The following is a 27,678-nucleotide window of genomic DNA, read 5'->3' as shown; positions in this document are numbered from 1 at the left end:
CATTTCTCATAAGTGCCTGCAAGCTTTATCACTACAAAGAGACTATATTCTGTATGCTTTTAGCTTAGTACAGTCTTGTGCTTCAAGATTCATCCAAAGAAATACAGTGAATGAAATCCTCTTGAGAGGAATGAAGGACACATATAAGGGGGCTGTCTGACTAGACGAGCAATGTTTACTTGATTTCCTCCACTGGTGTCTAGTCCTGTTGAAAACACTAATAAAGGGAATGCAGCCATCCGGCATAAACAGGCCCAAGGTATAACGACATCTCTTTAGAACAAAATTCTGAAAAGAGATCTCCAGAATTCACAGACTTTGCTCTTTTTAGAGAACTGAAACTGTAAACTTAGATGGCATTCCCTGGAATGCCCTGGACAATGGCTCCCATTCTTCAAGATAATATTAATGTTGGGACTTCCCTAGTGGTCTAGTGGTTAAGACTCTGTTATTATAAATCATGGGACATGGGTTTGATCGCTGGTCATGGAACTAAGATCTCACATGCCACATGTGGCCAAACACACACACACACACACACACACACACACACACACACACACACACACACCTCTATGCCAACTCTATGCCTGTGGTAGTAGTTACACAACTCTGTAAATATACCAAAAATCATTGACTTGTACAAGTAAAGCAAGTGAATTGTATAGTATATAAATTATAACTCAATTAAAATCTTTTATAAAAGTAAAGAACCCCAGGTTATTATGGAGTTATACGTTTAAAAAAAGAGAACATTCACATTCAGTTTCTCCTTTCCAGAAGAATCAGAGTGACGGAGATAGACTAAAGGGAAACTTCATCATTTGGTCAGAAATCCACATCACTGAAGTTACTCCAAGGAGGAACAATAGTCATAGTAACTCTTTTGACTGAGCAGTTAAGTGCCAGGTTTGCAGTAAATGCTTTATATGCTCTATGTATTAATATTTGATCTTCCCAACAATCCTTTGAGATTGATAAGGCCATCATCCCTCTTACACAGATTGGAAGCATCAAGATTTGAAATGATGGATCCCAGGCTGTAGGTTACACATTTACTAAAATAATTAAGTCAAGTTCGCCTGTCCTGTTATGTCAGTTTCTCACTGTGTAGACAGAGATGTGTGCATGTGTGCTAAGTCCCTTCAGTTGTGTCAGACTCTTTGCGACCCCACGAACTGTAGCCCACCAGGCTCCTCTGTCCATGGAATTCTCCAGGCAGAATACTGGAGTGGGTTACCATGCCCTCCTCCAGGGGATCTTTCCAACCCAGGGACTGAACCTGCTTCTTTTACATCTCCTGCATTGGTAGATGGGTTCTTTACCACTAGTGCCACCTGGGAATCCCATAGACAGATCTCCTACATCAAACGTTAAAAACTAAGAGCGCAGAGTCCATCCCAGAACTACTTCATCAGATATCTAAGGCTGAAAACAGAAATTTACATTTATAATCAGTGCCTGGAATGAAAGTTAAAGTTGAAAGCTCTTGAATTATGTTATTTTGATGACTTAAATTATTCCATTATTCTGTTTCTCAAACTGTAATGATGACTCTAACAGAAAGCACAGATTTATAAGTGATAACAACCAATTCAGGAGCTAGTCTATGAGAAGACACTTGGCCAATTAACATTCTCTAAGACAGCAGTCCCCAACCTTTTTGGCACCAGGGACCAGTTTTGTGGAAGACAATTTTCCTACAGACCTGGGGAGATGGTGAGGGGATGGATTCCGGGATGATTCAAGCACATTACACTTATTATGCACTTTATTTCTGTCATTATTACATCAGCTCCACCTCAGATCATCAGGCATCAGAACCCAGAGATTCTGCTGCTCTAGGACCCTGGGCCACTTCTAAAATTGCACAGAACACTTGAATGGGCTACAAGCCACATCTCTGAAATCCTACCCTTGCCTCAAAGCACAGTTCAAAGTCCATTATGCCCATGGCTTTGCTCACTGCACCTCATGCCCCTCCTACCCCAGGTGTCTGCCTTTGGTCGTTTCTCTTTGCTTGACACAGATAAATGGAAATTCCTTTATATAATGTTCAGTGTTGTTCAAAGAGTAAGCCTCCGGTGAATATTTGAAGTAAAATCCCAGGCTTGGCCCAATATCTGGGATTTTGCATGCAGTGCCTTTAGGCAATCTCTACGCACAGCTACTGACAGAATATGCTATTTAAATGAAATCTGATCACTCTCTCCATGAAACCTCTGCAGCTCTCTTTCACAATGAGATAAAATTGTACTTCTTTGGAAGGGCATCATAAGGTCATCATAATCTGCTCTGACCTAATTGGCCAATCATACCATCTACCTACCACACTGCCTTTCATGTATGTTACTTTCTCCAATTACCTGGGTCTTCTTGTCATTTCCTAAAACCCTTGTGTTCTTTTATCTCTTTTTTAAAAAATATTTATTTCTAATTGAAGGATAATTGCTTTACAATATTGTGTTGGTTTCTACCATGCATGTACATGAATCAGCTAAAAGAGTACCTATGTCACCTCCCTCTTGAACCTCCCTCCCACCTCCCACCCCATGTCTCATTTTTCTTTTTTTTCTCTTATTTGTGTTCTTCCTTGTTCCTTTCCCTCATGTTCCCTTCTACAATTTTCCCCGTGCAGGAATACTGTTTATTCTTCCATGTAAAGATGTTCCCAACTGTCCCAGTGAGATGTGGGTGCTCTTCCCTCTCTGTTTCTTTCTCCCAAGATTTACCAAGAGTATGATCCCTAAGATCCTAGCTCTAAGAAACATACTTCTCTGGAAGAATAATTCAGAAAAGGTTGCCTCCTATAATCTTCTCTGCTAGAGTTATGAATAGAAGTATAACAAAGGTTTTGCGAAATTGTACAACAAAGGTATAGAACCTCATATTCTCCAGGTGTATGTGAACTCAAACCCTATTTACATGTGTGAATATGAACCACTTACTAACATCTGGCAGATGTTTCAGCAAATTCTTATATTTTTTGTAAATAATAAATAAATCACTAAACATGAAAGTCCTTTTTGCACTGAACTGCAATGATTAGTTTTGCAAGTCTGTCCCACACACTGAATGTAGACTTTCTTCAGGGTCTTCTGTATGTGTCTTTGTGTTGCTCTGGGCTGGCGCACAGCCTGACCTTCTAAAGTGGCTCCGTGATGTCTGATTAGCTGAACCACTGAGAGCCCATGGAATAGACTGTTTATTGAGAAGCAGCAGTGTCATCTTCACTATGCCTCATCTTCAGATGTTCCATCCACCACCCATTTGTTTCCCCTGTCTCCTATTCTGCAGATCCATCCTGGCTCCTGAAGCAATGGTCAGGAAAAACTGCGTATAAAAGTTCATTTGTTTTTTTTAACCACTTTGGCATGTACTTTCCAATGAAAATCTGAACTTTTAAAAAAACCATTTTTCTTTTTTCTAGAGCATTTCAGAAGATGTTTAGAACCAACTATCAACTACTGAATATTTTATATAATTGGTATATAAATGTAATTAACTAGATTATGATTAAGATCTTAAATTTTTTTGAATCCAGTTTGACAATTCAAAAATCCAGCCCTTTCGGTTAGATTTTAATTCTATCTGATTAAATACAATCATAATTCATCTAAAGTTCAGTAATTTTATGAGTCTCTAACCTATACAAATATTTCCATAGAAGCAACCAGAAGTTTCACTCCTGGCTGATCTGGATCTTCCATATAGCATTTTTTTGGTCCAAAATCCACCTGCCATTAAGTTGATATAACTCATGCTTCATTATATTACAAAAAAGCTGATGAGAATCAATTCAAGGTTGTGCTTAACCTACACAGAAACTCCCCATCTAGTCACTCAGCAGCTTTATGAAAATTATCCTAACATAGCCCTATGCCATCTTTCAGTGAACAGCCCTGCTTTTTCCAACAGTTCACAACAAATACATTCCTCAGTGTCTATGTACAAAACTTCATTTGCCAAATCCAGTCTACAAATGTACATATTTACATAAATGCCCATTTCTCCTTTGTAGAAACCATACTAATATACCTATATATTTTTCTAGTGTATCTCATGATTATAGCCATTCCTCATGGAAGATAACTGAAAGAATCTGACCCCATCTGAAAAATCTGTTTAAACTGAAATTATGAATTTAGTTTATTCGATGAAGTAGTCTGATTTTGTTTAAAGACTTTTACTTCTAACCACTGGAGGTACCAATATGTACTAATGACTATTAAATTAATCATACATATAAAGCCAAAATATTATCCTTACACACATGGCTAGGAAGTTTTGAGGAAGAACAAGTCAAATCAAGGTATCTCTCTATTAAAAGGAAGGAAGAGAGAAAGGAAGGAAGGAAACTTGGAGATGTTTAAGAGAACTGAATTATTAGCTCTTACAATGAAAGTTATATTTAAAAATTAATAGTGTAAAGAGAAGGATTGGTCATATTGCTGAAGAGAAAAATAAATGAGAAAATAAGACTGTTTCTTAAGCAGCATTTTGAGAAATCATTGGAAAGATGGTTCAGCTCACTATTCTATTTGGCACATGTCAGAGATGGATGTGCAAGGCTTTTATATCACAATGGCATTCAATAGTAGAGGTACTGAAGTAATGCCACTCAATCGTCTTTATGACCAAGAAACCTTCCAATATAATACAACTTCTGTAGATTATTTTCCATGAGCTACAGAACCATCTCATGGTTAGTTCAGCCAACTGTCAGCCAATGGGAACCTTCTGCTACACACGGCAGTTAAAATTCTGAATGTAAAACTATAAACTGGCATCTGGTTCATTTTCATTGTTTGTCACTTATATAATGCGAATTATTACCTAAGATTCTTATGACCTCATGGTACTTGGAAAACATCTCCTCTAAACTCTAGGGCTAGATACAAAATCTCATTGTCAGGCGATGCACTGCTGGAGAACAGCCTCTCTCAGTTATCACGAACCCCTCACTGTGTTAGTATTCAACAGCAAGCCACTAGTAGAATTCAAGAACTCTGTGAGAGACCTAAATAGGCATTTCTCCAAAGAAGACATACAAATAGCCAAAAGGCACATGAAAAATGCTCAGCATCACTAATATTAGAGAAATGCAAATCAAAACTACAATTAGGTACTACCGCACACTGGTCAGAGGGTGATCATCAAAACATCTACAAACAATGTTGGAGAGGGAGTGGAGAAAAGTGAATCCTCTTACACTGTTAGTGGGGATGAAAACTGATACAGACACTATGGAGAACATTATGGAGGTGTCATAAAAAAATAAAATATATCTGCCATATGACCCAGCAATATCACTTCTGGGAAAATACCCAGAGAAAACCATGATTCAAAGAGACACGTGAATCCCAATATTCATTGCAGCACTATTTACAATAGTTAGGACATGGAAGCAACCTCAATGTACATCAATGGAGGAATGAATAAAGAAGACGTGGTATATACACACACACACAATGGAGTATTATTCAGTTATAAAAAGGAACAAAATTGTGCCATTTGCAGAGATATGGATGGATCTGGAGACTGTTATACATAATGAAGTAAGTCAGAAAGAAAAACAAATATTGTATATTAATACATATATGTGAAATCTAGAAAAAATAGTATAGATGAATCTGTTTGCAAAGCAGAAATATAGACACAGATATAGAGAACAAAGGTATGGACACCAAGGATGGGGGAAAGAGGGGTGGGACAAATTGGGAATTGACACAGATACACTACTGATACTATGTAGAAATTGATAACAACTGAGAACTTGCTGTATAGCATAGGGGTAAAAAATAGTACTATCTGTTTGTAGGACATATATTAAGGTAAAAATTCATTCCAATATACATTAGATGCAGAGGAATACTCTTTGATTCCATTTATATGAATAATCAAATTCATAGAGTCAGAAAATACATTAGTAGATGCCAGGGGCTGAGGCTTGGGGGTGAGTGGGGAGACAGGGAGCTGGTGTTTAATGGTGACAGAGTTTCAGTCTAGGAAGGTGAAAAATTTGTGAGATGAATGATGGTGAGAATTGCACAACAACTTAGTGCCCTTGAATGAACAATTAAATATGATTAAAATAGCATGTTTTGTATTATGTGACTTTTACCACAATAAAAAAAAATTAAAAGAAAAAAACTCTGGAGGAAGAAAGACTTTGATTCAAATCCTGTTTTGCCAGTTCCTTGCTCTTTGGATGAGATATTTCACCTAAACAGACATCAGTTTGTCATTTATAAGTTAAGGATATAAACAGTTTCTACTTCATGCAAGTTTTTGAGAGTACAATGAACTAATATAAATTTGGTGGCACATGTCAAGCATTAAATAATGGTAATATAGTACTCTGAGATACCTGCTTTTTCATGTGACTTAATATAAGAAAAAACTAAACAAATACTCTTTTGAATGAACACCCTCTACAACTCATTTATCCATAAATTACCATTTTATTTTATAAGAGTGAACTCCGGGAGATGGTGATGGACAGTGAGGCCTGGCGTGCTGCGATTCATGGGGTCGCAAAGAGTCAGACATGACTGAGTGACTGAACTGAACTGAACTGATGATACAGTCAAGTGAATATAAACATTTCTATCCCAAATAAGTCTAATTCAGAAATTTCAGCCCAAAGAAGGGGTTCCTCACTACTATATGTCTAATGCCTTTTTATAAATTAGGGCATACACACAAACTCATTTGACTGACACATGAGTTTGTTTCAAAGGATTTAAAGGAACACACACCAAGTCATTCAGAATATGCAGCATAGCTTTAAAGAAAGTATCCCTATTTATGTCATCTAAACAGAATCAGAAACTGGTTGTTTCTCAGGAAATCCTCTTTAGAGATTATTAAAATATTCTAGAACTATTTTTTTACATGAAGGGATGAAGAGATATTCAATAGTAAAGTTTGAACTTAGAAATCCTAAAGGAAATCAGTCCTGAATATTCATTGGAAGGACTGATGTTGAAGCTGAAGCTACAATGTTTTGGCCACCTGATGTGAAGAACTGACTCATTGGAAAAAACCCTGATGCTGGAAAAGATTGAAGGCAGGAGGAGAAGGGCACAACAGAGGATGAGATGACTGGATGGCATCACCAACTCAATGTACATAAATTTGAGTAGTTCCATCCGGGAGTTGGTGATGGACAGGGAAACCTGGCATGCTGCAGTTGAAGAATCAGACACGACTGAGTGACTGAACTGAACTGAAATGTTTGAAGTAACAGTGTTCTCAGTTCTGAACCTACACACATACTTTAGACGATAGACATTTCTTAACTCTCTGCTTATAGAAAACTCAGTATTTCTTCCTTTTGTTTTCTTTTTATTTTAGCTTCAAAATATAGGAGTATTTTAGAATATCTTTTTAAGATTATAGTTAAAAAAACTTACTTGTCCCAAATTTTATAAATCTTTTGATTTAAAAAAATATACCAGCATTCACTTAGACTGCATACAAATATTATGCTCTCCAAAACACAATATCAAAGCACAAACAAGACATTTAACTGACAGACTTCATTTCATTTTTCCATATGAGTGTGAAAAAAAAAATTGCATAAAAGAGCTCCCAACACAATATTTAGCTCTTCCGGTGGTTTGGTAATATGTTTGCAAGTAGCACTACACTTGCTTTTATATGAGCATTTTTTATGCCTACAGCATCAGATTCATCAGGGTGTTGTCAGAGGCATGGCTGTGTAACAAAGAGCTCAAATGGCTGTAATGAGATATGCTCCATGATAGAGCACCTGACAGAGCAGCAGGATATTTCTCGGTTAAGAAATCCCTCTCCATGATCGATGCACCTTCCAGACTTGACCAGCCTGACATGTCCTTTGGCCAGCTGTCTCCTCTGGATGACTGGGTGCATTTCTCACACAACTCAACAAGCACTTGTGCTAACAAAAGCTTTGTCTATAACATCTCCTAATCTACCCATGTTATGAGGAAAAGTTTGAATATCTGACTTTAAAATTATAAATTTCTCCCTCATGCATGCATGAATGAGTAGGTTACATCATGAATTCAAGAAATATTTTAAGTTATTAGTTTACTATGTATTTTAATTTTTTACAAACAACTTTGCAGTTTTACACACCTTCAAACTCCTTTCCTAACTATGTCAGTTAACTGTAGTTTTTAAACTGATACTACATTCTAAAGAGATGGGAATACCAAACCACCTGACCTGCCTCTCGAGAAATCTGAATGCAGGTCAGGAAGCAACAGTTAGAGCTGTACATGGAACAACAGACTGGTTCCAAATAGGAAAAGAAGTACGTCAAGGATGTATATTATCACCGTACTTATTTAGCTTATATGCAGAGTACATCATGAGAAACGCTGGGCTGGAAGAAGTGCAAGCTGGAATCAAGATTGCCGGGAAAAATATCAATAACCGCAAATATGCAGATGACACCACCCTTATGGCAGAAAGTGAAGAACTAAAGGCCTCTTGATGAAAGTGAAAGAGGAGAGTGAAAAAGTTGGCTTAAAGCTCAACATTCAGAAAACTAAGATCATGGCATCTGGTCCTATCAGTTCACAGCAAATAGGTGGGGAAACAGTGGAAACAGTGAGAGACTTTATTTTTCTGGGCTCCAAAATCACTGCAGATGGTGATTGCAGCCATGAAATTAAAAGATGCTTACTCCTTGGAAGGAAAGTTATGACCAACTTAGACAGCATATTAAAAAGCAGAGACATTACTTTGCCAACAAAGGTCCGTCTAGTCAAGGCTATGGCTTTTCCAGTGGTCATGTATGGATGTGAGAGTTGGACTATAAAGAAAGGTGAGCGTTGAAGAAGTGATACTTTTGAACTGTAGTGTTGGAGAAGACTCTCAAGAATCCCTTGGAATGCAAGGAGATCCAACCAGTCCATTCTAAAGGAGACCAGTCCTCGGTTTTCATTGGAAGGACTGATATTGAAGCTGAAATTCCAATACTTTGGCCACCTCATGCGAAGAGTTGACTCATTGGAAAAGACCCTGATGCTGGGAAAGATTGAGGGCAGGAGGAGAACGGGACAATGGAGGATGAGATGGTTGGATGGCATCATCGACTCGATGGATGTGGGTTTGGGTGGACTCCTGGAGTTGGTGATGGACAGGGAGGACTGACGTGCTGTGGTTCATGGGGTCACAAAGAGTCAGACACAACTGAGTGACTGAAATGACTGACATTCTAAAGCAGTATCTATTGAAATTTCCATGTTCCAGCCCCAGTTGCATCATTAGAAAAACATGAATATATTTGCAGAAAAATACTTTTGAGTGCTAACAGTTTTATGCACATTAGGTTTGGCATGGCATATACAACAGGATAATTATTCTTCAATATTAAAAATCAATCCAAGATGCTTTTTGGTGAAGTGTTTTTACTGAAGTTAACATCCTCTTTTCAGTTCTAAAGTAGTGACACTAGGGAGCTCAGAGGCCCAGATAGAGAGACCGAAATAGAAAGGTTCTCACTAAGTAGAAGGAAAGTGAAGCTAGTATAGATTTGAACTAGAGAAACATTTAATACAGTTTATCCACTTTGGCTTGTATCCAGCTTGAATTCCTCCCCCTTATCCTCAGAAGATGTTTCTAAATTTCCTAAGCCCATTTAGTGGCTTTCATTTTTATGTTTTTTTTTCTTTCGTCGCATTTTGCCTATGCATTTTTTTTTTCTGCCTTTGCATCTTAATAGCACTTGTTATATCATCTCAGTTATGTGTAGCTTTCTCTATTGTTGGTTTCAGAGTCTTTGGTCATTATACATTTAGCATACAGTAAGTGTGATAAATGTATAATAATTAACTAATAATAGAATTCTTGAAGAATATGATTTTGTAGCTCCCTGCTATAAATAAGAATTTGTTGAACTTGATGTGTTCGGGTTTTGAGTCTGATCACTGAGTGCACACATGCCATGGCCACTAGGAATACAAAGAACTGGGGAAAAGATGTACGTGTAAGATAATGCCTCAGGCCACAGCTAAAAATCCTACAGGCCGCAACGAAGATCAAAGAGCCGAAGTGCTACAACTACGATGTGGTGCAGCCAAATCCCATTTTTCATTTTTAATTTTTAAGGATTATCACCTTATGATCTATGTTGCAACCCAAGGAAAGATGAAATTTGTATTACCCAAAGCAAGGATGATGAAAGTTGAGAACAAAGGTATTCTGGAATTCATTAATACAGAACTGGCACTGATTATTTATAAGGCACACCAATCAACTGACATAATTAAATTTCTAGAGAGTATGCCTATATATTGGCTAACCAGTTTAATTTATACCTAGAGATGCTGTCATATTACGATGATATCATCTTCCATGGGCCAATTTCGCCCATGTGGATTTTAAAATTATGAGTTAAATCTCAAAAATACTTATTCCCAAAGCAATGCACAGAATATTACACATTCAGTTAGAGGAATCTGGGGGGTGGGGCGTGAATAGTGTCTAGAATTTGTGAGGTCACTGAAAACATTTTATTCATTAAGTCTGGAAACCTATTCACCATTCAGAATGCTCCATTATTTGCCATTATCTATATGCATACTAAGGACTTCCCTGGTGGCTCAGACGGTAAAGTGTCTGCCTACAATGTGGGAGACCTGGGTTCAATCCCTGGGTTGGGAAGATCCCCTGGAGAAGGAAATGACAATCCGCTCCAGTACTCTTACCTGCAAAATCCCATGGACAGAGGAGCCTGGTAGGCTACAGTCCATGGGGTCACAAAGAGTCGGACACGACTGACTTCACTTTCACTTCACTTTCATATGCATACTAAGTACTCACTTTAACTCTGCCTTTAGCCAACCACTTCCCTCCAAGACAAGTCAGATATTTGCATAGTGAGAATCCATTCCCTGTAAGTCTTTTTTTTTTTAAATTTTAATTGGAGGCTAATTTACAATATTGTGGTAGTTTTTGCTATACATTGACATGAATCAGCCATGGGTGTACATGTGTCCCCCATCCTGAACCCTCTCCCACATCCCTTCCCATCCCATCCCGCAGGGTCATCCCAGTGCTCCAGCCCTGAGCACCCTTTCTTTAAAGTTATGCTTTGACTTCAACTTTTGTAAGACTCATTATAACACCAGTTAGACTTGAGATTCATATAGATGAATGAGACAAGAGCTTCTTATTTTTTCCTACTGGTAACTAAATGATTTTGAATGTTTTAAAACAGACCTCGTAATACATATCTTGATTCCACAGCAAATCTTTATACTGTAAGGTATCAGTGTCACTGAAAATCCGCAGGAAAAGTTCAATAGGATAATGACTCATCTGTTTCTTTCAATAACAATAATTATCAGTGGTATAGCAAGTTTAATTTACTATAACCATGGCCACACTGATTGTGGAGTTTAAGGCTATGCCAGTGCTACACACCACCAGGCCTTGTTTCTTATATCTACAGTCGTTCTACTATATAACTTCTGGAGCCAGCAATCATCACCATATAATGGAGAATACTTCTCTATTGATTACATTAAGGACTTGCTATCCTCAAATGACTGTTGATACTGTCTTCCATCATCATCAGTAAAACAGGAAAGTACAAACCACATATTTTTTCTCAAAAATTTATACTCTACCAAATCACTGCTATCCACAATTCCCTGTAATTCCTTGTCCATATGACTACAACCTCTTCATGCCAACAATTTGTTTGAGGGCGCACATGGTAACTATTCATTAATACCATTCAAATTATGCATTCCTTATTTATTTCATTACATACCTATCTCACACCCCACTCGGGTACTCTTGCCTGGAAAATCCCATGGATGGAGAAGCCTGGTACGCTGCAGTCCATGGGGTCACTAAGAGTCAGACATGACTGAGCGACTTCCCTTTCACTTTTCACTTTCATGCATTGGAGAAGGAAATGGCAACCCACTCCAGTGTCCGTGCCTGGAGAATCCCAGGGATGGGGGAGCCTGGTGGGCTGCTGTCTATGGGGTCATACAGAGTCAAACACGACTGAAGTGACTTAGCAGTAGCATACCTATCTTTTAGACTGTGATGCTACATTTCAAAATTATCTTGAATTTCATTGCCCTTACAAGCTTTCATCACATCTATCTAGCAAAACTCCAAATCTGCAGAAACTAAGCTGTCTGTTTTTTCTGTGATCTAATACTTAGATAATAAAGAACTAACAAGTAATATCATACAATAGGAATATCAGTGTTAATATAAATATGTAATCACTGATTTCTAATTAACCCTCAAAACTTACAAAATATAACTATCAATATCTTCTACCAGACAAAACAAAGGTACCCAGAATTCAAAATTTCCAAATCTAATCTAGTAAAAATCTCCCATAAATCTGTTCTTTTAGTCTTATTTTTCATAAAATGGACCCACATTTTATCTAAACATACAAACTATAAATCTTGTAGTCATCCCTGATAATCACCCTTATCTACCTTTCAACATCAATTCCTTTCAAATACTTGTTGCCATGTTTCCAATATCAATCAATTTTTCACATCTTCTATTATCACACTATTCTTTCTTTAATTAATTTATTTTTTATTGAAGGAATATTGCTTTACAGAATTTTGCTGTTTTCTGTCAACGTCAGCATGAATCAGCCATAGGTATACATAGATCGCCTCCCTTTTGAACCTCCCTCCCATCTCCCTCCCCATCCTACCCATCTAGGTTGATACAGAGCCCCCGTTTGAGTTTCAAGAGACATACAGCAAATTTCCATTGGCTATCTATTTTTACATATGGTAATGAACTTTCCATGTTACTCTTTCCATACATCTCATGCTCTCCTCCCCTCTCCCCATGTCCATAAGTCTATTCTTTATGTGTGTTTATCCACTGCTGCCCTGAAAATAAGTTCTTCAGTACTAGTTTTCTAGATTCTGTATATATGTGTGAGAATATGGTATTTATCTTTCTCTTTTCTGACTCACTTCTCTCTGTATAATAGGTTTTGGGTGCATCCACCTCATTAGAACTGACTCAAATGCATTCCTTTTTATGGCTGAGTAATATTCCATTTTGTATATATACCACATTTTCTTTATCCATTCATCTATCGGTAGCCATCTAGATTGCTTCCATGTTCTAGTTATTGTAAATAGTGCTGCAATGAACAATGGGACACATGTGTCTCTTTCAATTTTGGTTCCTCAGGGTATATGCTTAGGAGTGGGATCACTTGGTCATATAGTGGTTTTATTCCTAGTTTTTTAAGGAATCTCAACTGGATATTATCACACTATTATGAACTAATATTATTTTGCCTCGAATAGGTATTAGAAATCCTTAATTTTATATTTATCAGTTTTATTCCGTAATTATCATCTGAAAATTTCCTAGACTGTAAGTTCCAGCAAATCAGCTTTTATCCCCGTTTTTTCTCATTATATGATCTGTAGCATTTTGCACTTTTTCTTTGCTTAAAGTGAGCAATTGATACATATTTGCTGAATTAATGGATACATGATTACAAGCAAATTTACAGGTATTATCACAATAAACATAAATGTATGAAGAAAGCATTCATATCTATATTATATAAGAGAAAAACCTAAAAGTTCAACAAAAGCCAATCAAGGAGAAACTATAAATTCAGATTCAAATTTGGATCTTCAATTTCACTAACTTTAACTCCTAGGTATCTTTCCATCCTAGTACCATGATGCCTATCAGCCCTATGGAATGTGTTTTTAAATCATTTTGTTATAATATAGACTCAGAAAATTATGTACAATTCTTAATGTAATTATCTATGAGTACAGAAAATAATTACTGTGGGAGGTATTCTAATCTTTTAAAAAACACACCATAGACTACAAATACTTTCAAAATAATTTTTTAACTTTGTAAATGAAAGCATTAATAGAACCCATACTCCAGAATTAAGATTGACCAAAATGCATCCAAATTATCCACTATGCAAAAGGAAAAATAAAAGCAGAAAGTAACAAAAACTGATATTTTAAAACCATCACCATTATTGTCTACCATTTATTGAGTGTATGTCATTTTACAGACATTGTGTTAAGCAATATATGTGTGTAATAAAATAGGAACTAGTTTACCCCTATTTACACATAAGAAAATTGAGAATTAAGAAAGCAAAAAAAGCCAGAAGCCAAATTCAACTTCTGTCAGTTTTCAAAGCAGCACTTAACATTAACTTGCCTTCTCAATAAGTAGTTAATTCATTCATTTTGAGCCACTTAGTGAAAAATTGGCAAAAACATTTGTTTTTTACTACTAATAGCATCTGATAGTGAGGCATTTCAATCATAATCAGATGAGGAAGAAGAACAATATACACATTATCAAACTTAGCATTTCTGGATATAAAGGAGAAAATTGTTTAGTCTTACCCATGAATTCAATCCCCAAGTGGTCTGCTACACCAAAGTCAGCACATAAGGAAGGAAAACAGAAAATGAGAAAAAGGTTAGAGAAAGTTCCACACAGAAATCAATGCTTATCAGATTAACCTTTCAAGGCAAAGACTGTGTCTCAGTTATAACAATATTTGCTTGCAAAAGATAATTTACACTTTGTCCACAATTAGGGGTGCTTTGAACACTGATTGGTATTTCCCAACAGTCTGGAATAGAGATGGAATAATATTAGCAAGTATGCTAAGTATTATTCCCTGGTGGTTCAGTGGTAAAGAATTCTCCTGTTAATGTATGAGACATGGGTCTATCCCTGGGTCAAGAAGATACCCTGAAGGAGGATATGGCAACCTACCTTAGTATTCTTGCCTGGGAAATCCCATGGACAGAGGAGTCTTCTGGGCTACAGTTCATGGGATTGCAAAAGAGTCAGACATAACTTAGGAACTAAACAAAAACAACATGCTAAGAATAAATTTAGCCCATAAAAAAGGAAAGAAAGGAAGGGGGGGGGGAGGCAGAAAAGGAAGAGAGCAGAGAAGGAAGGAAGAAAGAGAAAAAAAAAACAAAAACCTATTCATACAAACCATATCGGGAGCTAAAGTTCCTTCAGGAATTTATGATATTTTATGTGGAATAACACTCATTTAACAATAAACTAACTTGAACTTATATGTTAATAATAGGTAGGTAAAAAACATTCAGAGAGAAGGAAGAGATGGAGCCAAAGCAAAAACAGTACCCCATTGTGGATGAGACTGGTGATGGAAGCAAGGTCCGATGCTGTAAAAAACAATATTGCATAGGAACCTGGAATGTTAGGTCCATGAATCAAGGCAAATTGGAAGCGGTCAAACAGGAGATGGCAAGAGTGAACGTCGACATTTTAGGGATCAGTGAACTAAAACTGACTGGAATGGGTGAATTTAACTCAGATGACCATTATATCTACTACTGTGGGCAAGAATCCCTTAGAAAAAGTGAAGTAGCCAACATCCTCAACAAAAGAGTCTGAAATGCAGTACCTGGATGCAATCTCAAAAAGACAGAATGATCTCTGCTCGTTTCCAAGGAAAGCCATTAGTATCACGGTAATCCAACGCTATGCCCTGACCAGAACTGCTGAAGAAGTTGAACAGTTCTACAGAGATCTACAAGACCTTCTAAAACTAACATCCAAAAAAGACATCCTTTTCATTATAAGGGACTGGAATGCAAAAGTAAGTAGTCAACAGATACCTGGAGTAACAGGCAAATTTGGCCTTGAGGTACAACATGAAGCAGGGCAAAGGCTAACAGAGTTTTTCCAACAGAGTGCACTGGTCATAGTAAACAGCTTCTTCCAACAACATAAGAGACACTCTACACATGGATAGCACCAGATGGTCAATACTGAAATTAGACTGATTATATTCTTTGCAGCCAAAGATGGAGAAGCTCTATGAAGTCAGCAAAAACAAGACCGGGAGCTGACTGTGGCTCAGACCATGAACTCCTTATTGACAAATTCAGACTTAAATTGAAGAAAGTGGAGAAAACCACTAGACCATTCAGGTATGACCTAAATCAAATCCTTTATGATTATACAGTGGAAGTGAGAAATAGATTTAAGGGATTAGATCCGATAGAGTGCCTGATGAACTATGGATGGAGGTTCATAACATTATACAGAAGATGAGGGTACAATACCATCCCCAAGAAAAAGAAATGCAAAACAGCAAAATGGCTGTCTGAAAAGGCCTTACAAATAGCTGTGAGAAGAAGAGAAGCAAAAAGCAAAGGAGGAAAGGAAAGATATAAGCATCTGAATGCAGAGTTCCAAAGAATAGCAAGGAGAGATAAGAAAGCCTTCCTCAGCGACCAATGCAAAGAAATAGAGGAAAACAATAGAATGGGAAAGACTAGAGATCTCTTCAAGAAAATTAGAGATACCAAGGGGATATTTCATGCAAAGATGGGCACAATAAAGGACAGAAATGATAGGGACTTAACAGAAGCAGAAGATATTAAGAGGTGGCAAGAATACACAGAACTGTACAAAAAAGATCTTCACAATCCAGATAATCATGATGGTGTGATCACTCACCTAGAGCCAGACATCCTAGAATGTGAAGTTAAGTGGGCCTCAGGAAGCATCACTATGAACAAAGGTAGTGGAGGTGATGGAATTCCAGTTGGGCTGTTTCAAATTCTAAAAAATGATGCTGTGCAAGTGCTACACTCAATATGCCAGCAAATTTGGAAAACTCAGCAGTGGCCACAGGACTGGAAAAGGTCAGTTTTCATTCCAATCCCAAAGAAAGGCAATGCCAAAGAATGCTCAAACTACTGCACAATTGTACTCATCTTACACACTTGTATAGTAATGCATAAAATTCTCCCAGCCAGGCTTCAGCAATACGTGAACTATGAACTTTCATTCGTTCAAGCTGGTTTTAGAAAAGGCAGAGGAATCAGAGATCAAATCGCCAGCATCTGCTGGATCATGGAAAAAGCAAGAGAGTTCCAGAAAAACAGCTATTTCTGCTTTATTGACTATGCCAAAGCCTTTGACTGTGGACCACAATCAACTGTGGAAAATTCTGAAAGAGATGGAAATACCAGGCCACCTGACCTACCTCTTGAGAAACCTGTATGTAGGTCAGGAAGCAACAGTAAGAACTGGACATGGAACAGAAGACTGGTACCGAATAGGAAAAGGAGAACGTCAAGGCTGTATATTGTCACTCTGCTTATTTAACTTATATGCAGAGTGCATCATGAGAAATGCCTGGCTGGAAGAAGCACAAACTGGAATCAAGATTGCTGGGAGAAATATCAATAACCTCAGATATGCAGATGACACCACCTTCACTTTATGGCAGAAAGCGAAGAGGAACTAAAAAGCCTCTTGATGAAAGAGGAGAGTGAAAAAGTTAGCTTAAAGCTCAACATTCAGAAAACTAAGGTCATGGCATGTGATCCCAATACTTCATGGGAAATAGATGGGGAAACAGCAGAAACAGTGTCAGACTTTATTTTTGGGGCTCCAAAATCACTGCAGATGGTGACTGCAGCCATGAAATTAAAAGACGCTTACTCTTTGGAAAGAAAGTTATGACTAACCTAGATAGCATATTGAAAAGCAGAGACATTACTTTGCCAACAAAGGTCCGTCTAGTCAAGGCTATGGTTTTTCCCGTGGTCATGTATGGATGTGAGAGTTGGACTGTGAAGAAAGCTGAGTGCTGAAGAATTGATGCTTTTGAACTGTGGTGTTGGAGAAGACTCTTGTGATTCCCTTGGACTGCAAGGAGATCCAACCAGTCCATTCTGAAGGAGATCAGTCCTGGGTGTTCATTGGAAGGACTGATGCTAAAGCTGAAACTCCAACGCTTTGGCCACCTCATGCAAAGAGTTGACTCTTTGGAAAAGACCCTGATGCTTGGAAAGATTGAGGGCAGGAGGAGAAGGGGACGGCAGAGGATGAGATGGCTGGATGGCATCACCAACTCGATGGACATGAGTTTGGGCAAGTTCCGGGAGTTGGTGATGGACAGGGAGGCCTGGCATGCTGCGGTTACTGGGTTTGCAAAGAGTCAGACATGACTGAGGGACTGAACTGAACTGAACTGAACTGAAAGATTTGGACGTGACTAAGTGACTGAACTGGACTAAAAGAACATCTGCATGAAAGGCCTTAACCAGAAACTCTCTACCCTTCACAAAAAATAAATCCTGCTGTATCTTTCCCCCCTTTATTTGTTAGATGAGGAAACTGCATCAGTGAGACTAAAAATCTAAACATGAGGATGACTTGGGCACAAATCCAGTCTATCTGATCCTTTAGCCCTGTGATTGTTGCTAACTTGACAGTGCTTCCTATCCAAAATGAATGGCAGATGCATCCATGTCTGTTTTATATTTTTCTGTTCAGCATACCATTTCAACCACCTTAGTATGAAAAGGAAAAAATATAGGACACTGAAAGATGAACTCCCCAGGTCAGTAGGTGTGCAATATGCTACTGGAAATCAGTGTAGAAATAACTTAAGTTGAAGAAAATAGGAAAAACCACTAGAGTATTCAGTCATGTTCTAAAACAAATCCCTATAATTATACAGTGGAAGTGACAAATAGACTCAAGGGATTAAATCTGATAGACAAAGTGCTGGAAAAACTATGGATGGAGGTTCATGGCATTCCACAGGAGGCAGTGATCAAGACCATCCCCAAGAAACAGAAATGCAAAAAGGCAAAATGGTTGTCTGAGGAGGCCTTACAAATAGCTAAGAAAAGAAGAGAGGCAAAAGAGAAAAGGAAAGATATAAGCATATGAATACAGAGTTCCAAAGAATAGCAAGGAGAGATAAGAAAGCCTACCTCAGTGATCAATGCAAAGAAATAGAGGAAAACAATAGAATGGGAGAGACTAGAGATCTCTTCAAGAAACTTAGAGATACCAAGGGAACATTTCATGCAAAATGGGCACAATAAAGGACAGAAATGGTATGGACCTAACAGAAGCAGAAGATATTACAAAGATGTGACAAGAATACATAGAAGAACTATATAAAAAGATCTTCATGACCCAGATAATCATAATGGTGTGATCACTCACCTAGAGCCAGACATCCTGGAGTACAAAGTCAAGTGTGCCTTAAGAAGCATCACTAGGAATAAATGAATGGAATTCCAGTTCAGCTATTTCAAATCCTAAAAGATGATGCTATGAAAATGCTACACTCAATATGCCAGCACATTGGAAAACTCAGCAGAAGGCCACAGGAATGGAAAAGGTCAGTTTTCATTCCAATCCCTAAGAAAGGTAATGCCAAAGAATGTTCGAACTACTGCACAACTGCACTTATCTCACATGCTAGAAAACTAATGCTCAAAATTCCCAAAGCTGTGCTTCAACAGTATGTGAACCTTGAACCTCTAATGTTGAAGCTGGATTTTGAAAGGCAGAGGAACCAGAAATCAAACTGCCAACATCCACTGGATCATTGAAAAAGCAATAGAGTTCCAGAACAACATCTATTTCTGCTTTATTGACCATGTCAAAGCCTTTGACTGTGTGGATCACAACAAATTGTGGAAAATTCTGAAAGAGATGGGAATACCAGACCACCTAACCTGACTCTTGAGAAATCTGTATGCAGGTCAGAGGGCCAACAGTTAGAACTGGACATGGAACAATAGACTGGTTTCAAACTGGGAAAGGAGTATATCAAGGCTGTATATTGTCACCCTACTTATTTAACTTATATGTTGAATATATCATGTGGAATGCCAGGCTGGATGAAACACAAGCTGGTAACAAGATCACCAGGAGAAATATCAATAACCTCAGATATGCAGATGACACCACCCTTATGGCAAAAATCAAAGAAGAACTAACAAACCTCTCGATGAAAGTGAAAGAGGAGAGTGAAAAAGTTGGCTTAAAACTCAACATTCAGAAAACTAAAATCTTGGCATCCGGTCCCATCACTCCATGGCAAATAGATGGGAAAAGAACAGAAACAGTGAGAGACTTTATTTTCTGGGGCTCCAAAATCACCGCAGATGGTGAATGCAGCCATAAACTTAAAAGATGCTTACTCCTTTGAAGAAAGATTATGGCCAATTTAGACAGCATATTAAAAAAGCAGAAACCTTTGCACATAAATGTCCACCTAGTCAAAGCTATGGTTTTTCCAGTAGTCATGTATGGATGTGAGAATTGGACTATAAAGAAAGTTGAGCTCCAATGAATTGATGCTTTTGAACTGTGGTGTTAGAAAAGACTCTGAGAGTCCCTGGGACTGCAAGGAACTCCAATCAGTCCACCCTAAAGGAAACAGTCCTGAATATTCATCGGAAGGACTGATGCGGAAGCTGAAACTCACTTTGGCCATCTGATGTGAAGAACTGATTCATTGGAAAAAACCCTGCTACTGGGAAATATTGAAGGTGGGAGGAGAAGGGGACATCAAAGGTTGAAATGGCTGGATGGCACCACCGACTCAACGGGCATCAGTTTGAGTAAGCTCTGGTAGTTGGTAATAGACAGGGTCCCCTCCCATACTGCAGTACACGAGGTTGCAAATAGTTGAACATTACTGAGTGACTGAACTGAATATCTGTGATCAACAGGGAGAACTGGGCCCTGATGTGTCCAACATTTCAACTCTGGAGATTTGTTTATTTTATGGAGCTTTCTTACAATCATTCAGTTATTCAGTTTTTAAATTTGCTGCATTATCTAATGATTATTTCTGTTGTAGTAGTATGTTTCTTAAATGAGAATGAATGAAAAAATATATTGCTACAATCATACTTGTTTCCAAGACTAATTTCTAGGCTCTCTCTTATGACTTCTCTATTTGGGAAAGAGTTTCTTTTTAGAAAATATTCATTTAGTTATCTTGAATATTTCAATGCCTTTCTCTTGCAAATGACTCATTTTAAAATTCTATTGTGGTAGAATATACATAAAATTTGTTATTTTGACAAATTTCAAGGGCACAATTCACTGGTATTCATTACATTCACAATGTGGTATAATCATGAACAGATTTCGAAAACTTTCCCATGAGTTCAAAAGGTAACTTTACACATTAGGCAATATTTTCCAATTTTCTCCTCCTCCTTTGCCTTGGTAACCTCTGATGCACTTTACATAGCTATTAATCTGCCTATACAGAGTCTATTTTTGTTTAGTGACTAAGAGATAGTTTAATTGAGAAATATCTCATATAAGGAACTACTGAAATGATTTTTTAAAAGTAGATGCATTTATCCTTTCCATGGGATTTTTTTTTTTACCTGCTTAATATAGTTTAGGATAGATATCTAGCATACTTTTATAAAAATACAGGATTTTTACGTACAAGTAATTCACAAATCAGTGGGAGCCCACAGAGGAAAAGCTCCGGAAATTCTCTGTGATACTGTTATCATTGAAAACCAGAAACTCTGCACAAGATCGAGTGGCCAAGGACCCATAAGCTTGCTCCTGGGGAAAGAGAATGTGCTTTGTGGAAGAATAGAGATTATAGAAAAGGTGGCTGGATCACAACTGGGTTCTTGTGTGGATAAAATCTTCATGATTATGTGCACTTAGGACACTAGAGAGAGACTAGAATTGTGGTATTTTAAAGTAGGGATATGGGTGAAATCACTTACCCTGAGAATAAGAGTATATAAAAAAAACAACAAAAAACTTCTGCCTACAACCAGAATAGCTATTAGCCCTAGTCTGATTGAACAGGAACTTTCTAGCAGAATTTACAAGATAGATAACCAGCAAAGACCTACTCTATACCAAAGGGAACTCTGCTCAATATTCTGTGATAACCTGTATGACAAAAAAATCTGAAAAAGTGTATAAATATATATACACACATACACACACACACACACATATATATGTATGTATAAATGAGTCACTTTGCTATACTCCTAAAACTAACACAACATTATAAGTCAACTATACTGTGATAAAGTTAAAACAATAAATAAAATAAAATTGATGTGGTACAATGGAATATAACTCAGCCACAAAAAAGAATAATGCCATTTGCAGCTACATGGATGGACCTAGAGATTATCATACTAAGTAAAGAAAATCAGAAAGAGAAAGAATACTATATGATATCATTTATATGTTGACCCTAAAATATGCCACAAATGAATTTATTTATGAAACAAAAACAGACTCACAGGCATAGAAAACAAATTTATGGTTACCAAAGAGGAAAAGGGAAGGATAAAGTAGGGATTTTGGATTATCAGATACAACCTTCTGCACATACAATAGATAAACAACAAGATCTTACTGTATAGCACAGGGAATTATATATTCAATGTTCTATAATAAACTACCATCTGAGCCACCTGGGAAGCCTATAATAAACTATAATGGAAAAGCATATGAAAAAGCAGATGAATATACATCCATAACTGAATCACTTTGCTATATATCAGAAATTAACACAACATTGTAAATCAACTATATTTCAATTAAAGAAACAAACAAACAAACAAAACCTTTCCAGTAGAACTAGATGGCTCAGAAACGGCTGGCTATAGTCTGTTTTGCTGGCAAGCACAGCTAATGGTCACTCTTCATTCTTCCCACTATCTTGGCCGTTCCATCTCTACATGTGACAGGGGAAATGGGGATTCAAGTTTTGTGAGTCTAGAAGTTGCAGCAATAAATGAGTGTCATGTTTGATAAGTTTGAGGGCAATCTAGATAATTTAAATCAGAATGAATTCATAACCAGTAAAAGCAACAGAAAAAAAGAATTTTTAAATTATTTCAACACTAAACCATATAAGTAGATGTCTTAAGAAAGTCTGTCTACTTTTAGTATAGCAGAACTGTTACATCTAATTATTATAGTTGTAATTCTCAGAAATACTGTCAAGCAAGGTAGAATTATATACTTCAATTTTATATTTCCTTTTCTATAATCAATTCAGTTCATTTCAGTTGCTCAGCTGTGTCTGACTGTTTGTGAACCCATGGACTGCAGCACACCAGACCTCCCTGTCCATCATCAACTCCCAGAGTTTACTTAAACTCATGTTCACTGAGTCGGTGACTCCATCCAACCATCTCATCCTCTGTTGTCCCCTTCTCCTCCTGCTTTCACTCTTTCCCCACATCAGGGTCTTCTAATGAGTCAGTTCATCCCATCAGATGGCCAAAGTATTGGAATTTCAGCTTCAACATCATCCTTTCAATATTCATCCTTTCAATGAATATTCAGGACTGATTTCCTTTAGGATGGACAGGTTGGATCTCCTTGCAGACCAAGGGACTTTTAAGAATCTTTTCCAACACACAGTTCAAAAGCATTAATTCTTTGGTGCTTAGCTTTCTTTACAGTCCAACTCTCACATCCATACATGACTACTGGAAAAGCCATAGCCTTGACTAGATGGATTTTGTTGGCAAAGTAATGTCTCTGCTTTTGAATATGTTGTCTAGATTGGTCATAGCTTTTCTTCCAAGGAGCATGCATCTTTTAATTTCATGGATGCAGTCACCATCTGCAGTCATTTTGGAGCACCCAAAAATAAAGTCTCTCACTGTTTCCACTGTTTCCCATGACGTGATGGAATCAGATGCCATGATCTTAGTTTTCTGAATATTGAGCTTTAAGCCAACTTTTTCACTCTCTTCTTTCACTTGCATCAAAAGGCTCTTTAGTTCTTTGCTTTCTGTCATAGGGTGGTGTCATCTGCATATCTGAGATTATTGATTTTTCTCCTGGCAAACGTGATTCTAGCTTGTGATTCATCCATCCCAACGTTTCTCATGATGTACTCTGCATATAAGTTAAATAAGCAGGGTGACAATATACAGCCTTGACGTACTCCTTTCCTGATTTGAAGCCAATCTGTTGTTCCATGTCCAGTTCTAAAAGTTGCTTCCTGACCTGCATACAGATTTCTCAAGAGGCAGGGCAGGTGGTCTGGTATTCCCGTCTGTTTAAGCATTTTCCACAGTTTGTTGTGATCTACATAGTCAAAGGCTTTGGCATAATCAATAAATAATAATATTCATGAAAACTGACACTACTGAAATATAAAAAATTACATCTTATTTAAAATTTCCCTTTTTCACTCTCACCACACACACATTTTTACTCTTTTGTTAAAATGCTAAACACTGATTATTATTGCAGCAATTAATTTTGGCAATTAAGACATATACAGCACATAAACCCCCATATTTCTCATACCCCCTTCACTGGCTATTTCTTAAAGCAATACACTTTCTTGGGGATACACAGACCATTTTGGCCTGCACAAAAACATCAAAAGGAAAGTGATGTACATAAATCAGTTAATAATTCATTTATTCATTTAACAATCCATGTGCCAAGAATAGTGCAGACAGTGGGATGAAAAAGGAGGCACATAGCTTAAGCAAAAAAAAACAAAACAAAACAAAACAGTTTGATCTTCCTTATGCCATGCATTAGAATGTACAATTCCCATCATTTTTACAGTGTGATGAACTTTTCTATGTAAAAACTGCTGTCTGTTTGGTATATTGCACTGTTTGATTATATAATAGTGGCCAAGTCCCTGTCATTTACTATGTGCCAAGAACTGCTTTAAGTATTAACTCACAGAAATTGATAAGATTGTCATGATCCTCATTTTAAACAGAGGCACACAGAAGTGAACAAACTTTCCCAAAACCATGTGGTTAGTAAGTAGCAGAAACACAACTGAGCCTAAGCTGCTTGACTTTCAGCCACAAGTCATTTTGAGAGTTTACTTATGTACTCCCTATGAAGAAAAAGCTAATTTTTACAAACTCATCAGGTAATAAGATGTTCAGGGAGGAGTTATTTAATCCACTTAAGAAAACAAATTGCTTTCAAGTGTCCTTAGGCACTGCCGAAGCACCACTTAGTTACTTGCTTGCTCCTAGTTTATTGATGAAGTGCCCAATATTAGTGAGGTGGAGGGGCAGTCCCTCTCTCCAAGGAACCAAACTGGCGAATCATTAACATCTTTTCATTGGTTCCCAGGGAGTTTTCTTCATAATGGGACTGGCCTGATTGACATTATTTGCTTATACACATAGTAAGGGATACAGGGAGTTGTGTCTAAATATGTGCCAGACATTGAACCAAATAATCTTCACATTGGCAATATACTTAACAAATGCCAGCCGTTCTGCTGAGACCTGCCTGAAACATGCTTAAGATGTGAGGGATATATGTAAACTTATAGCTGATTCAATAAGTTATAGTTGTTGTATAGCAGAAATCCATACAATACTGTAAAGCAATTATCCTCCAATTAAAAAAAAAAAAAAAAAAAAAAAAAAACCTAAGGGCTAGGGAAGTAACCAGGGAGACAAACAATATGTTACAAAGTCAACAGCTCCAGAAAATTCAGGGCCCACATGTTTCCAATGTATCTATAATTCCTTTTGAAATGTGAGCAACTCAAAGCTTCTGATTTTTATGCTGACAAACAGACAATTAGGGGCTACCAACAGTTCCATCCATCTGGGCAGAATGAAGAAAAGCAAATAAAAATAACCCTTGGCTTGATTCCAGTCTGAGGGCAAGATGAGACAAGTTGTCGTTTGTCGTGCAGCCTGTATGAGAAACCCCAACAACACACCACCAGGACAATGCAACATCAATACAGGTTTCAGCTCTGCTGCTGCTGTTCCTAAGTCGCTTCAGTCGTGTCCGACTCTGGGCGACCCCATAGACGGCAGCCCACCAGGCTCTGACGTCCATGGGATTCTCCAGGCAAGAACACTGGAGTGGGTTTCCGTTTCCTTTTCCAATGCATGAAAGTGAAAAGTGAAAGGGAAGTAGCTCAGTCGTGTCCTACTCTTTGCGACCCCATGGACTGAAGCCTACCAGGCTCCTCCATCCATGGGATTTTCCAGGCAAGAGTACTACTCCTATATTAAAAGCAACTGAACAAGATAATTCTATCACAGAGTAGTTCCGAATGGGACAACTTAAGCCCTTGTTTCATGGGATGTACAAAAACATGTTATATGAAAATACTATGTTTTTAAAAGTTAGAACACTGGCTTAAAGTTCAACAGGCTTCTCCACTGTGGGAAACCCTAGAGGCCTTCATACGTGTGCTGAGAGTGCCCTGGTGGTGGCTCAGGAAGCAGTATTTCCTAACTTGATATAAACAACCACCTTGGTGTGAAGTGCTCCGTGTAGTGATCTATGATGGTACCCTCCTCACCGGGAAATAAGCGCCATATAAGCGTGGAAGAAATTAGCCACTCAACTACAAAACACATCAGTTATAAATGATTTATCTTGCTCACTGAAGAAATCTGTCACTGTATAGATTCCACATTCAGGTCCACGTCAAATGACTTTTCAACAGTGAGACTTTAGGATGAGGTAGTCCATCTCAACTAAGAAGACCACATTGTATTTATAAAGATAGTAAACTGGGTCTTGAATGTTTGCTGACCTGTGACACCAGAACTGACCATTCTCATAGTGACCATTCAGTATTTTCAAGAATTGCTGTAAAGAAATGTTAACTGTCTCATGCTTCAACAGTGGGTCCTTGTATTCTGCTTACTCTCAGAGAAGATCATGGACAGGGTGATGAGATGTCACAAGTCAAAGCATTGTCGTGTATGTTCCAGTTTATTATAACAAGACAGACAAACTAGGAAAGGCTGGAATAGACGCTAAGGTTTCTGATTTGGAGGGCAAGAACTTAAGGGTGGACCTGGCTGTGACAGCTGTGGGAAGCTACAGTCAAGAAGAAACCCAAGGGATTCACAGAATGTATACCTTTCAAAAATATTAAGTGGTCAAAGGATGGAGGAATAAAGCTCACCACAGGCTCCCAGAGCATATTACCATTCATTAGGGGGAAGTGACACTTGGCAGTCACTAAGAGGATCTGACGACTGTGAGCAAAGAACAGCCAGACCTAGATCTCTCAGATGCTGGGTCCCCCAAAAAGGAGGAAAAAGAGCTGGCAAAAGTATGAGCTCATTCCTGCAGGGTGAGACAGGAAAGGCTTTTCCAGCCCCCGCATTTCATTCTATCATGTTGTCCAAAAAGGAGAGGACAGAACTGGATTATCTTTTTTTCCAGCTACTTAGTGTGAGAGTTTGGATATGAATGCAGGTTAGAATCGAACCTCCATACTCCCTTCATTATATCGTGCTACTCTCTCAAACACTTAATTTTATTTTTATCAGCCCACATATATATTTGATCTTAAAATTTCTGCATGTTTATAAATAAAACTTGGACAGCCAAAAAATCATAGTAGTAAAAAGAAAATGTTTATTATATTTGAAAAGTAATTTCTGTTATATTTTTATTTGAGTTCTTTTCAGTCTTCTCTCTCTACATGTAAAATGAGTTTAAAGTCAGTTTTACACAAAATCACCTTGCATCATGGGCCTAAATCAGAGGACGCTCTTTGGCCATTTCAGCTTTATAATCCCAGTCCCCCCTCTATCACATCAGAACTTCAGAACTGACAGCTTTTTCAACTGTTGAGAGTAAGTCCTGACATTATTACTGTGACCAGCCTCACACCAGACAGGTCATCAATCATGAAGCAAAATCACTTTTCCAGAAAAGCGCACGGGCCCATTCTTTCTTCCATGGGCCTTGTAATGAAGTATGACCTCTTAATTTTTCTTCTGAAAAGCTCTGTTATGGATTCCTCTTAAATGGAGACACTTCTATTTCACCTTTCCCTATCATCCTCTAAGTAAAATACATTCATTTGTATCAAAG

General features: G+C 37.7%; 1 protein-coding gene across 4 annotated transcripts in view; it reads right to left on the bottom strand.

Moving 5' to 3' along the window:
- NRG3 (neuregulin 3) overlaps positions 1-27,678 on the bottom strand; it is a 1,235,273-nt gene that overhangs the window by 134,829 nt on the left and 1,072,766 nt on the right. For 2 of the 4 annotated variants that reach the window (XM_060406805.1, XM_060406806.1), the window contains exon 4: positions 14,400-14,426. In XM_060406805.1, the coding sequence (XP_060262788.1) occupies positions 14,400-14,426 (27 nt within the window). The remainder of the gene's footprint in view (positions 1-14,399; positions 14,427-27,678) is intronic. The other 2 variants (XM_042241140.2, XM_027962212.3) reach the window with 1 other exon arrangement.

Source organism: Ovis aries, chromosome 25 (assembly GCF_016772045.2).
Source record: "Ovis aries strain OAR_USU_Benz2616 breed Rambouillet chromosome 25, ARS-UI_Ramb_v3.0, whole genome shotgun sequence".
Classification (NCBI taxonomy): domain Eukaryota; kingdom Metazoa; phylum Chordata; class Mammalia; order Artiodactyla; family Bovidae; genus Ovis; species Ovis aries.
Note: the sequence above shows the minus strand (reverse complement) of the source record. Positions and strands in the feature narration are given on the sequence as shown.